The following is a 17,865-nucleotide window of genomic DNA, read 5'->3' on the forward strand; positions in this document are numbered from 1 at the left end:
CATGCCTCCAATAAAATCATTACATGTTTTTGTTTGGGTTTTCTTTTTATTCATCTTTTTATTATTATTTTTTTTTTTAAATTTTTTAAACATTTTGCACAATGTTAAATAGTGTATGGAAAAAAAAAAAAGTCACTGAACTGAAGTCACTAAATGGCAGAGACACAACATCGTAAAACAAGAACTCAAGATAGTAGTACAAAACAAAATAACTTAATGACAGGTCAGTAGCATTAAGTAAACACACTGTTCGGATGTATTTCTTTTCCACAGGAGACAAAACGGAAAAAAATGGAAACTCGTTCCCGATGAATGCAGGAGACTGTCGTGACGTTGTGGTAAATATCACTAGTGACCAAAGTAGCATGCAAGTTCTTTTTCCGAGAAAGACGAGCATGTGTATTATTATTATTATTATTATTATTATTATTATTATTATTAACTGAATGTGTCCGGTGGTGCAGTGAACCGCATTTCTACATATTGGCACTTTGCTAAGCGGCATATGTTTTTGTTTCTAACAGGTGATGACGTAAACAGAATAAACATCTTTAAAAACTGTAGCAGTGTCTACGTTCCAAAAAGGAAACAAAAAAAGTGATACTGGAGTAATAACACGTGTGAATTTAGTAAATTCTCCGTACTACTGGAGTAAACCAGGGGACATGGTCTCTACCCAGTGTATCCCATTATTAGATATATTGCATATTCTGCACTGCAGCTACTAAATATCACTTTTCTAACAGTAAACAAGGTGCTCAGTTTATGGAATCAAAATCGGAGCAAACTACAAACTCATGAGAAATGTTATGTAGGAATGGCACTCGTATGCTAGTCGTGTGGGTTTTGTCCGAATGTGGAATTAACGGAAAATCTTGGAGAAGAAAAAAAAAATAAAAATAAAAATAAAAAATCGTATTTGCTTTGCAGCTCGAAAAAACCAAACTAACCGCCGTGCTCCAGATTTACAGAGTACAAAGTAAGTAGAAAATAAAGAAAAATAAAGAAGCAAAAACAAACCCAAGCTGTTAAAACCTTTTGTTTTGTTTTTAAATACTGAAAGTACAATACAGCCACTCGGAGAGAGAGAGAGAGAGAGTAAACGGTTGGCTAATCTATTTTGTAGTTCTCTATAAAATGGACTGTATTCATAAGGTGAACTTTTCCGGAGCCAGACGCAGACAGCTAAAGCTTTAAGGCAATGGCGTGTAGTAATCTAGCAGTTCCTATCGGTGATCAGCAGTTAAGATGACGAGGTTTCACTGCTTCTGTGCCTTGTGGTTGTTGTAACATGCTCATGCCGCTCTATGGATTTCTAAAGCTGCCGTTTTTCTGCTCTAGGTGATTTTCACAGGTACGCGGCAACACGTCCACCGACTGGCTCTACGCTGAAGGTCTAACCTACACAAACACATTCTACTGGGATTTCTGTCGACGTTGTGAGTGGCATCGGTCGAGTGCTACTGAAAGACCTTTTTATTTTTATTTTTCTGAACAAGCTACTGATCTGCATGAAAAGCACAAGGCAGTTATTTCTACAATAAACCGAGAACTGCGTAATTAGGAAAGCAGTGCCGTTTCAGACGCTACAGAGCAACAGAGGCAAGTCTTGTGTTTTGGTGAGGTGCCATCTACCATACTTCTCTTCCTGGTCCTACAACTGAACCGAACATCCTTTTATTTATTTACTTATTTTTTTCTGTATACAAGTTCCCAGTTACGTCTACAACAATACAGGCTTCACTGGTTAAACACAGATTCAGACAGAACCACTAAACTGAAAGCGGTTCCAACCAGCAGGACTAGTATCCTTAATTACTCACTCTCAATATCCTCTCAATGTATTGGCTTCTCTCAACCTACTTTCCTCATCTGGACACTTCCACATCCACAGCCAACACAAGACTACCGCGCTTCCTGTGAGCGCCGACTCGAAAGGCTCGTCTAAAACAAAAAACAACACAAGCTTTAAATACGGGACACGCTTACACACACACACACACACTATACAAGTCAGTGTAGGTCTTCTTTAACTGATCGTCGACAGTGTGCTTTCTTACCTCCTGCATAACCCTGCCTTCACACCAGCAGCGATATTTCATACATGGTTATTGGCTGATGAGCGCCCGTCTCGAGTTAATGCTGGTTGCCATGGTTTCCGTGGTAGCTCCTGGGTAAACTATACAGCGGGATGCAGAATGTAGGCTAGACCACAATGGGTTTGAGAAGATATCTACCAGCTAGGAATATACCATTTTAGCAGGAAATGTTCTAGTGCTAGATCATCAAAACGCCACTGCTCGTTTTCACAGATGTATTAATCTCTTAAAATCAGTAGCATCACAGCGTGAACATCTGAAACCAAACACTGATGCTTAACAGTTGTTCTTTATTTACACTTTTTACTGATCATCGAGTCTCATTTGCATGAAGTGAATCAAACTCTCACCAACACTCTGGTTGAATATTAATGGCACGTAGCGCTGTATCGCTGCCAGTGGAAACACAGGGTTACTTCTGGATACCGACTGCCTGTCTGCTGTCCCAAAGATAATGCTTTAGCAGAATTACAGCATTTACAACTATTGTGGCAAGTTCACATGCTATGCAAGGGTCCTTGTAGGGAGTTCAAATGATCTGAGAACACTGACAAGTAGGCATAAGGGCAGGAAACGGGACACGGGATGCCCAGCAGTCTAGTGCCCAGGCCAAAAGCTTATCACTGACCGGCTGTGTCAGACAACACTTCATACAGTTCTAACATCAGTAATAAGCTAAAACGATTCATCACCAGATCATTTTGGTCTTAACCGACGTAAAAGATGGCACTGAACCCAGAATCTCTTCCCTACAGCCTGTTAATTGCCAGAATTATCATGCGAGCACCCGACTAGGCGCCTACACACCTCTGCTGCCACAAAATTACTAACAATTACTAAAGCAAAACAAAAAATTAACCAAAAGAAAGAAAACAAAAAGAATGCAAGGCACAAGAAACTCCAGTACGCTCAGTGGGCACTGGGGAGAAAGGGGGGGGGGACAGAGCGGTTATTCAAGTACGTTAATTGAAACTGTTTTACATTCACATTTATCTAATACAAAGAAAGAAGTACAAAGGGGGAGGAAAGGGTTAAAGTGTCTCCAATAAGTTCTGTAATAAGGTAATAGCTAGCCTTACATCACCTTTTACCTAATAGCAATAAATCCTCCTCGTTACCACCCTTTTTCTACCATTGCTTTAAACTTATGTTGTCCAACAACATTTATAATAAATCACAGTGTTTCAACATCAATAACTGATGGATAAATACAGGTCCGTACAGAACACAACTTTTCTCATTTAAACATACATTTCAAAAAAGCAACCTGTCGTAAAGAGGTCCCTAATGAGCTCAGGATTATAAAAGCTGTTACAATGCTAATAGATAGTAGAGTTAAAGCTTCACCAGCCTGTAGGACGCGTGAACAAGCCAGACAGGCACCCCTTCCTCACTCAGGGTAAATAAATCTCCACCGCACCTCCAGCCTCTCCGGTCACTCTTTGTGAAACTGAATGAATAATGCAGGAGTATTTTTTTGGCTTTAAGGAGAAGTAAAATTGGGTTAATTTGTCCGGTATAACACGAGGCACAATAACATGGGGTGTGTTTATTCTTAGTTAAATCACTTTTTTAAATCTCCCAAAAAGAGAGGTGGAGGTGGATGGTAAGCACTACAAAGCAAGCTGGGAGTTTTATAGTTATAATAAGCTTTGTAGTCCAAACTCTCAGGGGTGGCTGAATGGCCTCTGACCATGTGAAGGTCCACACTACTTTAAAATGATATCCCAATTTATATATATATATATATATATATATATATATATATATATATAAAAAGAGAGAAGCTGTACACGAATACTTGTTTTCTCTACTAAAGGCCACTTCCTGTGTTTTTAAAATGGGCTTTTGATTTCTAGAATTATTGCATTAAATAGAATTAGAGCCGATACCAGGATGGTGGAAAGTTTGTAATGGAGATGGGGCACATCCATCACCTTCCTCGCTTTCCCCTCTTCCATCACTGGATCCAGGGACCTCAACTGACTAAAAGGGTGTCAAATAAAGTGAAACAGTCAGGGAAAGCTTAGCAAGCTAGTCCCAGGCTACCCTGGAAGCAACATCGCTATACACGTTCATGAGATTTTTCAAACAAAGAAAATAAAAAATGGTCACCATCCTCTTTGGCTGCTTTAACATTGCTCCCATTTTTTTTTTTTTTTTTTGTCTCTCCTTTGTGTCAGTGTGCGTTCACCTCAAGGCATGTCAACCAGAGTGCAGGAGTGATTCGTCCACACAAGGTGTGTTTCTGTGTATGTGTGCACAAACCCTGGCTTAAATCTGCCCCGTTTTCCAAAAGGTGCAACACACGTGCCTAAGTTCACACCAACCTCACCACCAGTTCACATGTGTCTCAAGCCCTTCTCTCTATCTCTCTATTGTGGCCTAGCACAGGCTAGACCCAACCTTATGTGGTCCTTAAATTAGGCCCTCCTGGGTTGCTGACTGATTTTTGCAGCGTGTTGATGTGGAAAGCCTGCATGGTGCCCGGGGCTGCGGGAAACTGGCCCAGGGCCTGAGTGTGTGCGGCCGAGACGCCAGCCCACGGGCTGTTGTAAGGTGCGGAGGGGTAGCCGTACTGAGGCGCAGGGCACAGCGAGCCTTTACGTGCCCCTAAAGAGGTAGCAGAAGGGTTGGGCATGGATGAAGCCATGTTGGGACACAGCTGACTCGGAGCGGAGAACTTCCGGGCCATGCTTCCAGAAGGAATCATCTGAGGAGACATGAATAATACACTTAAGCTTATTATCAAGAATTATGTTAAAACTTTTCATAAGATCAGCTGTAAGTAGTAGATAAATACACATCTTTTGACTCAGAAATCATGGGGGCACAAACTTTTGCACTCTACTGTATTTATATAAGTATGGTGTCATTGATTTCTCTGAATTTTTAACACTGACACTGTTTTCTATTCCCAGCCAAAGTCGATAACATATAAAGCTCCTCATTAGTGTATTAGATCAGCAAAAATTAATTGTATTAAAATGACCATGACAGACTGTAGTGGTCGTGTCCTGGATAGAAATAAGAATCACGGCTCTTTATGGTCAGTGATCTTACCTCATAGCTGTGGCCCTGAGATGGGGCCTGGTGCTGGGGTTTTGAGCCCCTTTTGCCCTGTGACAGGTTCATGGCATCTCTGGCCCAGTTGTCCACCAGCTTGTGCAGGTCGTCGGTGAACGTGCCCTTGCGGCTCTGGGACGCAGTGGATGGAGGCTGCGTTTGGTTCTGCCCCTGTCCCGGGCCGCCCACTGTGTTTGTGCTGTTCGTCCCTGTAGCAGCGAGAGAGATGAGCGAGAGAGACAGAGAGAAAGAGAGAGATATTTAGGTGCATCCTAATATACACATGCTTAACAGATACAGTCTAAGCACACAGAGCATATCGAGGTGTTCATGTATATTCTCATATACATCACGTCACACTAGGTGTGTAGGGGAACAGTGACAGTGGTGAAAAGCCCTAAGGAGCACCTGGAAGTCCGCTCTGAGGCTAAAGGGGTAATTTTATCTCTCTGAATCCAGCCTGAAAAACAGGGGCACGGTGAAAGAGTTAAGACATCAGTGAAAGCACATTCACAGTGCTCTAGTCTCATCTCATCTCGGTTAGGTTTCAATCTCACGCTCTGGCTTGCTGCAGCGAGCTACAGCGGCGTTAGAGGGAGCCAAAGAGCAAAACATGGCAATGGAAATGGAGTTTACTGTGGAGTTCAAGTTCCACTGTGGTAACCTTAAATGAACTGTGATGGCTCAAACATAAAAAGTGGATCTTGGCAATCTTACGATGGGCTTCATTTCATTTCTTTCTTTTTTTTGGTGGGTGAACAAGGTTTTCCTCTGACAAGTCATGTGTTTATTCACATAACTGCAGCTAGTCAGGAATTAGTAGTGAAAATGAATAATAAAAGCTAGTAAAGATGTTTAATCCTGAGCAGACTAAATTTCTTTGTTCAAAATTAAGTATCCGTGCACGACTTAGATTTAATTCTAAAGATGCTGATTTATTAAAAGCATCACATTGTCTCCTATGGACATGTCTGAGGATAACTGATGCATACGAAGCTGACTCTCGTGTTATTACTCACGTCCGGGTCTCATGTGTATGAAGTAAAAACCAATAGTGTCAGATGCGTACGGCAAAAGAACTAAAAATGAACAGAAAGAAATGATCTTAATTGAACGTGTGCCTGGTACACAATTTTGGGAAGTTAGGACCCAATAGGAGAAACACTGTATTTTTTTTATTTTTTATGATGATGTTAGATGAGGATCAGTCTATAATGTAGAACAAAAAAAGCCTTCAATAAAGCAGCAGCAAGGGATGAAAAGAGAAAAATGGGGACACAGCACCAAGAACAAAGCCTGAAGCAGAGCTATTCACAGAAGGAAAACAGACTTCAGCATTTATCTGGATGACGTCCATTCACATTGCTTTGATGAGAAGTTGCAGAGCCATGTGTGGTTTATTGCAGGTTTATACACTTCGTATCTGGCGGGGCATTTTACTCACAGAAGTTAGAGTAAGCATTTAAAGCACATCTCAATAATCTGGGTTGTGTTATCGCTCTGATAAAGTCAAGAAGTGAATGAGTAAAGGGGGGGGACTAACAATTAGTTGTGTTACATAATAAACACCAAAAATATATTCATATAAATGTATTTCTTTCCGGTATTTCAATCAGTTAATACTGCGGTTGAAACCTTAACTAGGCTCATTTAAATAAAAGAGCATCACAAAATTATTAATAATTATACAAAAGCGCTGTTTGATGCTTCATTCTGATTGGACAGAATGAGCCAAGTGATTATTGAGCGCTGTTATTTGCTGTTGTTTTACAGACATTTCACAAAATTAAATGTAAATTGATTAAAAATGATATTAATCAGTCTAAATCGCTAAGACAGAGTGTTATCTGCAATTCGATCCATTCTGCTGAGTTACATTCAAAAATAAGGCAAATAATCCATTCAATGTAGAGACTCTAACTCTAAATGAAAGACTTATTTGTGTGAACCGAATCATTTTCAATCAGTTGAATCGACTCTAAAGCTTTGGGCTTGACTCTTAAGTCTTCGAACCCTAGGATCAGGAAATCGTTTCCCTGTAAGATGGAGATCGATGACTTGAAACTCGTCGATTATTACAATTAAACGATTTATCAATGCCACTGGTTAAAAAGATAACTCATCTGCTTTTAGGCTAATTGATTCAAATAGATTTTGAGTCTTGTCGCCTAAAGAATTGATGTCTTACGAGTCAGTGTGCTTCATAACATATAGACCATCATTCATAGCTCTTTAGTTTTATTAGTAAAATGTTATTGATTTAGCCCTAAGGGGGGAAAACACAAGCCAAGTACATAAAGGTTAGTTTAGGGAATGCAGGGCTTTAGACTGTTTTGGATGTAGTGGGATGAGAGCTGAAGCTAGTTTATTTAAGAGTGGCTAGAAACAGTCTTAGGAATAGAAAAGTCTCTTTGGTGAACAGCATGCTTGATTGTGTTTGAGTGTTTTTGCAAGAAAAGCTGCAGCAAAGTGACAGCGGCTCAAATTTAGTGGAAAAATAAGTTATTAAAGTTGACATGTCACATTTAGAGCATGTGAACTAATCAGGACAGAGAAATGCTCAAGTCAGGAATGAGTGCTAAGCAGTGATCAGCGTGTCATGCTCAAACAAGCCACACACACACACACACACACACACACGTACACAAGTACACAAACAAAGAGAGGACAACAGGAAGTGAGGGAATGTGGGAGGGAGGAGGAAGGAGGAGGAGGTGGAAGGAAGAATAGGGGACATAAGGAAAGAGAAAGAGAGAGAGAGAGATAATTACTACAGAGTTGGTTGCAGGGGCACACTTTTTTCACCATCTTCCCTGAAGCATGGAGAGAAGCACGGGATTGGAGAGAGTCAGTGTTAAAAGTCACTCCACTTCCAACACAACATAACTCACGCCTCAGTGTCTGATAGAGCAACACTGTGCACTAAACTTTCAAATCAAAAACAGAAAATGAGGCACAGGAGCTAACCTTCAGCATGGCTTTCTCTCATCGTAATAAAGTCAAAATACAAAAGAGTGGGAGAAACATGCACAGGCTTTCGTCCAATTATAATAGATCAGATTAAGGCTCTAAAAGCACCGATTTAGACTTTAGCAAGAGATGCCAAAGTTTGTACACCCTAACTGCCACCAAAAAGACATTTAACACAACTTAAGCTTCCCTTCTTCATCATGAGTATAAGAATACTAAACAGCCAAATACACTCCAAATCATTGAATTCAGGTGTTGTTTTTCAGGGGTTGGGCTTGGACCCTTTGTTCCAGTGAAAGGAACTCTTAATGCTTCAGCTTCCTACCAAGGCATTTTAGACAATTTCATGCTCCTAACATTGTGGGAACAGTTTGGGGATGACCCCTTCCTGTTCCAACATGACTGTACACCAGTGCACAAAGCAAGGTCCATAAGGAAATGGATGAGTGAGTTTGGTGTGGAGGAACTTCACAGAGTCTTGACCTCAACCTGATGGAACACCTTTGGGATGAATTAGAGCGGAGACTGGGAGCCAGGTCAAAACTGGCACGTCTGCCTTTACATGCACATGAATGTAATATAGAGTTGTCCCTTTGCAGCTTTAACAGCTTCAACTCTTCTGGGAAGACTTTCCACAAGGTTTAGGAGTGTGTTTATGGGAATTTTTGACCATTCCTCTAGAAGTGCATTTGTGAGGTCAGGCACTGATGTCGGACGACACCTGAATTCAATGATTTGGAGGGGTGTCCCAAAACTTTTGGCAATGTTCTGTACAATGTATATGTAGATATTTATTCCATATTTCTCCTAAAGACTAATTACACATCCTGCTGCTTTGTTATTGGATTTTTTCTGATTTATTTTCCACTCTTTGATCATCTCTATATGTCTGTGTTTGCCAGAAAAGAAAATCAATATTTTGTCTTTTGATGGCTTTTTCCCCCAAAGACTCTTAGAACTTGGAGAAAACTGCTGGAGGGTTTCACTCCATGTGAACTTTTCATGCCTTAAATAAAACTTAAAGCAGTCAACACATTTGCTTTATTTCATTATGTGGCACGTTCTGTCATTATGTGGCACATTCGTTGTGAGCTTGATAATAAAGACTCCTGATTTATACTGTACTGCGTTAATACTTATCAGCTGAATAAATAAATAAATACATAGAGGTACATAGAGGGAAAAAATCCTTCATGCATAAAAAGAACGAGGGATGCAACGTTTTGGCTAGAGAGTAAATGTAAAACTATCTGATGTTTATAATTACATCATAGTGCAAGAAACTAAACACATGACACATTCAACAGTAAAGAGCAATAATAAAAATAGTACTATTGTTGGAAATAGTTTATATATATATATATATATAAATAAAAGGGAAAAAGATTAAATTTTCAAAATTAATCAGTGGTTCGTTTTAAAATGTCAGAAAATGAAGTTAAATTATCCAAAGAAAAAATTGTTAAATAGGTATGATAAATTTTAAAGACTTTAGTATTTGAGCGAGGTATAATGCATTTTAAGATGGCTGAGCAGTTAAAATATGCTGGAATGGAAAAAAATAAGCTAAAACTGAGACCACTACATGCATGGAGATATCTCTTTACAGAAAATTCACCTCCAATAAATAACTAATTTGAACAATAAGATGCTAGGATCTTTGAATCATCTGTAAAAATACTCAATAATTGTAGTCAATATCCCCCAAAAGTTAGATTCATTAAAGGTTCCTGTAACTATATGGAGGCATTTTGCTATCCCATGCGAGGATCCAGTGACACATGAGCATTAATCCATGATGTTGGTTTAGTGGTAGATCCATTTTAGGTTTAGGTGTGAATCTGGATCATTTTTAAGATGGCGCGCGAAAGTGGGGAAAATGTTCCCAAAACAAGAATCGCGTGAGAGTGTAGGAAAATAGACAAAGGAAAAGCGTTACACACAAAGAGCCAAGCACGGCGTACTCAGAAAACGGGTCCTTCTGCCACCTGGTTTGAAGGTCAATCTCTCCGACCCACAGCTGAACTTTACACAGCCTGTGGCACAAAAAGAGGGAAGAGAGAAAAAAAGAACGAGGTACAGAGAAGGAGAGGAAGAAGGAGACACACACAAATACACAGTAGGAATGGAAAACAAGGTCATGAGCTCCAGAGAGTGAGAGAGAGAGAGAGAGAGAGAGAAATAGGCAAAGAGAAATAGCGAGAGAGACACAAATGGAGAGAGAGAGGGGGAGAGAGAGAGAGAGAGAGAGAGAGACACAAAGAGAGAGACAAAAGTAGCGGTGGCTGAAAAGATGGAGCTTGCTCAGTGGAGTGGAGGCAAGCAGAAGCACACTTTAACCCTAACATCTACGCCAAAGCATGCACTGATGAGTTTCAGACAGAGGAAACTATATCAACTTGTACAAAGTCAAAACAATCAATCATTGTTAAAACTTCAAACAGTACCGTCTGGTGTTTATATCACTCTAAAGGCTTGCTGTACAGAACCTATATGATACAATAAAATTGTTGAAAATATGTTCAATGTACTTACAGTGACATTGTTTCTTTTACACCGATAAGGCATAACATTATGACCACCTGCCTAATATTGTGTTGGTCTCCCTTTTGCTGCCAAAAACAGCCCTGACCCGTCCTGCACTGTGTATTCCGACCCCTTTCTATCAGAACCAGCATTAACTTCTTCAGCAATTTGAGCAACAGTAGCTCGTCTGTTGGATCGGATCACACGGGTCAGCCTTCGCTCCCCACGTGCATCAATGAGCCTTGGCCACTCATGACCCTGTCGCCAGTTCAGCACTGTTCCTTCCTTGGACCGCTTTTGATAGATACTGACCACTGCAGACCGGAAACACCCCACAAGAGCTACAGTTTTGGAGATGCTCTGATCTAGCCTTCTATATCCATTACAATTTTGACCCTTCGTCAAACTCGCTCAAATCCTTACACTTGTCCATTTTTCCTGCTTCTAACACATCAACTTTGAGGACAAATGTTCACTTGCTGCCTACTATATCCCACCCACTAACAGGTGCCATGATGAGGAGATCATCAGTCTTATTCACTTCACCTCTCACTGCTCACAATGTTATACCTGATCGGTGTATATAAGCAGTTCAACTAATACCACAGTGCTGCTGAATTCTCAATCCTGATTGGTCAGGAGGTTTTGATTCATTTCTAGACCAGCAGCTCTGACAGTAATAGCAGTGCAGCTAGAAAGCGACAGGATACGGTATCGTTTCTATAGCAACAGGGATATGTATGCTGGGCACTTCACATAAACGAGTAAACAGTCAATATAAAGAAGTTGTCTTTAAAATAAATGAGGCTGTATGAAATGTAGCGTTGACAATTTGAAGACAGAAGAGCTTACAGTAATTCTTTGTGGATTCTTGGTAACATCATGAGCTGGACTTTTGTCTTATTAACTTTAAGAGAGACTAAAAAAGGAGTCTGATGTGGGCTGATTATAGCTGCTGTGACATAGCGATAACTTATTTCACAGGCGTTTCATCAGATAAGAAACTTCTTTCTCTAACTAATTACACAAAAGTTGTAATTGCCGGGAATTTGCTGTGGCATGCAAGAAATAAAACACTTCAGGAGTTATAGGGAAACAGTCACATTCTGGGAAGGTAACAGCGCATCACATAACCATACTGTAAATTACTTTCCTAAAAAGGCACACCTGAAGGGTTTTATTCTTAAAATAATGTAGAAGGGGAAAGGCTGTTTAATGTGGAATTCCTCTCTAAAATGCGATAACAATGCTAGGCTAAGCAAATGATTTATTTTAGTTACATCAAAACTCTGCTCATTAAGTCATTATGGAGGGCCTGTGGCAGAGCATAAGGGTTAGAAGCGGGGGCATGTGAGCACTTTGTTGGTGTGAGAATGTTACCATGCGTGGGCAGACAGAGGCTAGGGGCGGACAGCGTGGCGTCACTGGTGAAGGCTGAGTATAGGTTCTCGCTGGAAGGTGAGGGCTTGAAAGCCTGAAGCAGGGGATTGCTTCCTGTTTCTCCTAACTCACTGGGGGCGGGAAAGGTCTGCTGGGTCGGGTACACCGAGGGAGCACTTTGAGTTGATAAAGTGGTGCTCCCTATCACACACACACACACACACACACACACACAGCAACTTGTTATTTCCAAGACCATGTTTTTCTGCAGAATGAATAATCAGCACCCACTTTGTGTGTTCTGGTGAAGTAGAATAAAAAAAGCGTACCAGGATGAATGGGGCTCTTACTGCCCTGAGAACTTGTGCGGCTCGACTTGCTGCTTTTGCTCTTGGTGGGTCGGCGCCTGCGGCCAGCTAGATTCACTGCGGGTGGGTTTATCATGGCAGGTGGGACTTTGCCAACTCGGGCGAAAAGAGCATCGATTTCCTCTTTCTGCCGGGCGTACAGAGCCTGACTCTCCATCATGTGCCTGACAACAACACAATAACAATACATTGAACGTCTTAGACCTCAGCAAGAGAATCACTTATTATACAGAGGGTAGGGCTGAACAATACAATAATAATATCTTCGTACAAGAGTAGATTATTGTAAGCTTTTATTTTTCTAGCGGGGTATTGACTCCTGTTGAATAAAAAATAAAAATGAAAAAAACAGAAATGTGAATAAAAAATAAAATATAAAGTAGAAGAAATATAAATAGAAATATAAATAAAGAAAAACAATGTAGGGAATAACAAGTACATATGAAAAGTAAAACATAGGATAAGTGTATTTATTTATTATTAATGAATGTATTATTATTAATGAAATATTATATATAAAAAGTAAAACAATTGTGAATTAAAGCATTACCATATCCAAAAATATTTTTTTCTATTTTCTATTATAATTTTTATTTAATAATATTCTTTATTTAATAGATTTTTATTTAATTAATTATAATATACAGAATTGTATTGAAACAAAAGATGAAGAGAAATTTTTTTTTAAGAAAAACCTAAAAGACCTAAGAAGATAAGGTTAGTGTATTAAAGCCTTTAAGCTGTAAAATGTAATATTAGACCAGATGAAGGTCTTTAAAAGACATGCAAACTTTACACTGTATTTTTTCATGATACGGTGTCACTTTTGCTGCAACACTGTTAGCAGGATTTCAACAAAATTGAATGTCTTTAATACAGAAAAAAACAGAAAAGCAGTAAAACAGAGAGAGAGAAAAACGTACTTCTCACGTAGCTTGCTGATTTCCTGCTTGAAGTCCTCGTCTTCAAACTCGGAGTCATTATCACTGCTTAAGTAGGAGTTAAAGGAGTTGTTCAAACTCAACTGGCTCTTGCCCTCAGGACTGAGTGCAGGGCCGTTGCCCAGAACTTGAGGACTCTGGCGTGGTGGTTCTTGAGACTCTGCATCACCAGGCGTGGGAGTTATGGGCTCGTCAGGGGCTCGACTCACAGAGAAACGTCCCACTGTGGTTTCACTTTTGGTGGTGACCTGGAAGCGGCCGATCGTAGTGGGCTGGCTGGGTGGCGCAGGGGGCAAACCGTCTACCACATCACGCCCTGCCTCACACAGAGGAGGAGAGGCCCTGTGCAGAGTGTTCTCAGGACTGGAGAGATTAGAGGAAGAGGAGGATGTGGATGAAGATGTGGTAGAGGAAGATGAGTCACTGGAGGTGGTGGGAGGCAGCAGGGAAGAGTCATCAGCTGCTAATGACACCTGGAAGAAACAGAGAGGGGAAAAGAAAAGAGAAAGAAACAAAGCATTTAGACAGTGTGATAATTCACTATAGAATAGTAATTATTTGTTAATGAAATGAAATGAAACAGCCTTTATTTGTCACATATACATTACAGCACAGTGAAATTCTTTCTTCGCATATCCCATCCTTGGAGGTTGGGGTCAGAGCGCAGGGTCAGCCATGATACGGCGCCCCTGGAGCAGAGAGGGTTAAGGGCCTTGCTCAAGGGCCCAACAGTGGCAACTTGGCGGTGCTGGGGCTTGAACCCCTGATCTTCCGGTCAACGACCCAGAGCCTTAACCACTTGAGCCACCACTGCCCTCAAATGATGCTAAAAACATTATATACAAGATGGCTGTAATGATTCTCACCTGAAATCGGCCCAGCGTGAAGCCTCCAGATGCTGGAACAGCCCCTGGGTCCCCTTCAAGAGAAAATGGAACTGAAAGAGACATTTATGGTATGTTTTGAATAATTAAATAACTATCAAATTGGATAATAGAAGAATAAAACCCTGCTCAAATATCAGGAGAAATTGTTTGCAGTCATGACACGCCACTGCAATTTTTTGGTATTGAGTAAAAGAGGCACTGCTCACCTGGCTGCCCTCCAGCAGCTACTCCAGTATGAGAGGACTGCAGAAGAAAGAGAGAAAAGAGGAGAATTACACGTCATACATCATTACATGTCATGCACAAACGCAGCATGGAGGTTCACTAGAATGTAAAAAGCAAAGCTTTAGCTGAGCCCATGCTGATCTTGTCCTGTGGTTTGTGTTTTGACCTTTCGTTGAACAACCGCATGAGCAATCACATTCACCATTATACAGAGATAGTGTGCACATATATGGCAGGTTGATGTCTTGTCTAAGCCGTTTAAATGCAAGTTAGTTAGTACTGTGCACCTGATGGGTGACGTTGCTAACCGACACCGTCTCAGGGCTCAGAGCTCGTCTCAGCTGGGCATCCAGGTCCTCCAGTGGCTGCTGGGACTAAGGAACAACCCGGTTAACCGGTTAGTGAAATCCGTTTGGTCACATCGTAAAAAAACAAATCCATCATGATCAAGCAGTGTGATTACATTCCACAAAAACAAACAAACAAAAAAAACAGGGCTTTAATGCAAGTCTGCTGAGCTTTTTGGACAGATACAGAACAGTTGTTCTGAATCAAACAATGAACTCCTTTTTCGTCTCATTTACCGCTTCATTTTTTTACACAGGAAATTAAATGCTGTGTGTTCAAGTGTTCAATCTGTCCTGAAGCAATTTTTACTAAGTGGCTTTGAGCCAGAGAAAGTCACAGCTTCTTTCAAAAACAAATGATCACATTTAAGTGTGATGATTTAAGAGAATGGATGAATGGCTTTCTAATGTTTCTAAGTGCAGTACAATGAACTAAAAATGCCCCCCAAAAATGCATTAAAAATGTCCTCCCACTTTCCTAAACTCCTCAGAGAGAGAGAGAGAGAGAGAGAGAGAGAGAGAGAGAGAGCGTGTTAATAAGAATCACAGGCCTAATGAGGTTCACAGAAATGTGATGCCATGCAAAATTGATATTAATCTGATTAGCAAGAGCTCTGCATGCCTCACTTGTTTTTCAGGACAGTGGACATAGACGGAGAGAGAGAGAGAGAGAGAGAGAGAGAAAGGAGAGGAGAGGGTGAGCTGAGTTTACCATGGTGAGGAAAGTACAAGACTAAACAACAGAAGCGAAGCAGTGATAGAAAAGGGAAGAGTAATGCACCTGAGTTAGACAAGGTCCCGGGAAGAGAGGCGGGTGTTCTGTGGGTGGCGTGCCGGCCTGCTCGGAGCCGACAGGCAACACCTAATGAGATGAAGATGAAGATCAAACCACAGCATTTGGTACAGAGTGTTAGCAGAAAAGGCTACTGTGCCACCTACAGGCCACATGCAGCTTACAAGAGGAACAAGGACCACCCGTAAACTTGACAGACACTATGGAGACTCCTATTTGGGTTTTATTGTGGTGCTGAAACATTTTCCCCTCCATGGATCCCCTCAGTACAGATTTTTTTTTATTAATACATTCGGACTATTCACATAGTAACTACTATGTTTAAATGTTACATGTATACAGTAATATGTTGCCTATTTATTAGAGCATATTTTTCTATCAGCACATCTTTCCACTTAAAGAGCAATTCAAGTTATTTATCTATAGGCTTATTTGCTACATATACACGAAAAAAAGCATTTTGCCATAATGAGGTTTCCTATATGGTTTTCTATATATATATATATATATATATATATATATATATATATATATATATATATTTATCATCTATGGAAGAACCTGTACAGTTAAGTTTTCAGGACAAGAATTTTCACTTTCTGGTTTCTCAGTTACATGCCAAGCTAATTTTTTAGTCCCATTAACTTTGAACAAAAGGCTGGTGATGGAATGACTGTTTATAGCTGCTATAACCTAAGAGATAACAGGAACTAATTTGTTTTCAAAAGATTATATATAATATATATGGATAATAATACGTTGTTTGTCATTCTTTACTAAATAATCACTGTGGTACAAAAGAATAAAACACTACAGGATGCTCTGTTTTTGGAATATAGCTGACTTCAAGTTGGAAGCTGTATCATGTTCAGAACCCCAAATGTTTGATTTCACACATAATAAAAACACATGCATTAGATCTTGTGTAGAAGCCAAGGTGGTGTGTGTGGTGAAACAGCAGAATAGTCATTCCATAAGGTGTTAGTGATTCTACAGAATGAGTTTGTTGACAGAGATAGGAAATAAGTGTTCATGTCAGCTGTTGTTATAAGTTCTGATGTATGGTTCTACCATCCACATCCAGACACGATGACCACTTACCGGCAATCGGGACAACGGCGTTTTGCTGACAGGGGTGCCGCTTGTGACGGGGGTGGACATAGGAGAGCTCAAAGGTAAGCTAGTTGGAGGAAGAGGGGTGGTGCAAGAAGTGGTAGGGGAGGATGTCCCAGGAGCAGCTGGCTCTGTGACAATGGCGTCAGCTGGGGCAGAAGGAAGGCCAGCGCTTATGTCCATGAAGAGTGAGCGCAGCTTCTTGTCTAGAGCATGGATGTCATCGATTCCTGGGGTTTTGCTTTGAGGGTCGCTCTCACATTCAACGCAGTGAGAATGGCCCTGATTGGGCAGTGTAGAAGGCTGCGGTTGGCTGTGAACCAGGGTGGGCTGCACCACAGGGGCACTGCTGGTGACTGGCACCTGTGGCAAAGGGGCAGTGACTGGGACTGGCGCAATGACATTCGGGGTGAGCTGAGCTGTTTGAATGGCTGTGCTAGGGGCAATAGGAGGGGTGATTTGGGCTATGCTGGAAGCGACAATAGGTTGTTCTGCGATTCCAACAGGAAGAGAGTTCACATTATTTATAGTGCTAGCATGTTGGCAAGGCGGAGCTACACTACCCGGCACTGCTGTGCTGATAGTGGTGTGTATTGGGACTGTTGGCTGGGGAAAAACACCAGAAGGGGATGAGGAATGCGGAACTGAGAAAGGCTGAGCCGCCATACTGGTCACAACAGGTTGACTGACAGAAAGGGGGATCTGAGGAGGTAAGGAGACCACTACAGGAGTGAGTGATGATGGAGGTGAGGTGGACAAAGAGGAGACATTAAGAAGAGGGCCAGCTAGCTCAGTGGACTGTGGTGGAGATGACAGCATTGTAGTGGAGGAGGGAGGCAAGGGGCTGACTGCAGGTAACAGTGGAGGAAGGGAGGTGTTGAGAGTCGGGGGCGCTGTGCTCGGCCCAGGGTCATACTGGCCCTGACGCATCTCAGCAAACGCCTGCTGCAGAGAAAGCGCCGAGGCCGACTGAGACAGACCCATCACAGGAGGCAGTCCCGCTGTTGAGAAATGCACACAATCATATTTGTGTCGCTAGGCAACCAGCCCCATAAACCAATGCGCAAAAGATTAAGAAAAAAAAAATCACATAGTAGCAAGAAGTTCTATCGTCCATGAACAATAGATTACAGTGTAATAACAGTTGTTT

At 41.1% G+C, this 17,865-nt stretch overlaps 1 protein-coding gene across 16 annotated transcripts in view; it reads right to left on the reverse strand.

Moving 5' to 3' along the window:
* Window positions 1–405: 405 nt before the first annotated feature.
* The window catches only part of wnk1b (WNK lysine deficient protein kinase 1b), an 88,095-nt gene continuing 70,635 nt past the window's right edge, over window positions 406–17,865 (reverse strand). For 8 of the 16 annotated variants that reach the window (XM_058416920.1, XM_058416917.1, XM_058416910.1 and 5 more), the window contains 12 exons: window positions 16,704–17,716; window positions 15,591–15,671; window positions 14,750–14,836; window positions 14,444–14,480; window positions 14,217–14,287; window positions 13,333–13,823; window positions 12,371–12,573; window positions 12,042–12,242; window positions 10,079–10,171; window positions 7,937–7,978; window positions 5,163–5,374; window positions 406–4,812 (listed from right to left, as the gene is read on the reverse strand). In XM_058416920.1, coding sequence (XP_058272903.1) covers window positions 4,507–4,812; window positions 5,163–5,374; window positions 7,937–7,978; window positions 10,079–10,171; window positions 12,042–12,242; window positions 12,371–12,573; window positions 13,333–13,823; window positions 14,217–14,287; window positions 14,444–14,480; window positions 14,750–14,836; window positions 15,591–15,671; window positions 16,704–17,716 — 2,837 coding nt within the window. In that variant the 3' untranslated portion in view covers window positions 406–4,506. The remainder of the gene's footprint in view (window positions 4,813–5,162; window positions 5,375–7,936; window positions 7,979–10,078; window positions 10,172–12,041; window positions 12,243–12,370; window positions 12,574–13,332; window positions 13,824–14,216; window positions 14,288–14,443; window positions 14,481–14,749; window positions 14,837–15,590; window positions 15,672–16,703; window positions 17,717–17,865) is intronic. The other 8 variants (XM_058416918.1, XM_058416913.1, XM_058416912.1 and 5 more) reach the window with 7 other exon arrangements.

Source organism: Hemibagrus wyckioides, linkage group LG19 (genome assembly GCF_019097595.1).
Source record: "Hemibagrus wyckioides isolate EC202008001 linkage group LG19, SWU_Hwy_1.0, whole genome shotgun sequence".
Classification (NCBI taxonomy): domain Eukaryota; kingdom Metazoa; phylum Chordata; class Actinopteri; order Siluriformes; family Bagridae; genus Hemibagrus; species Hemibagrus wyckioides.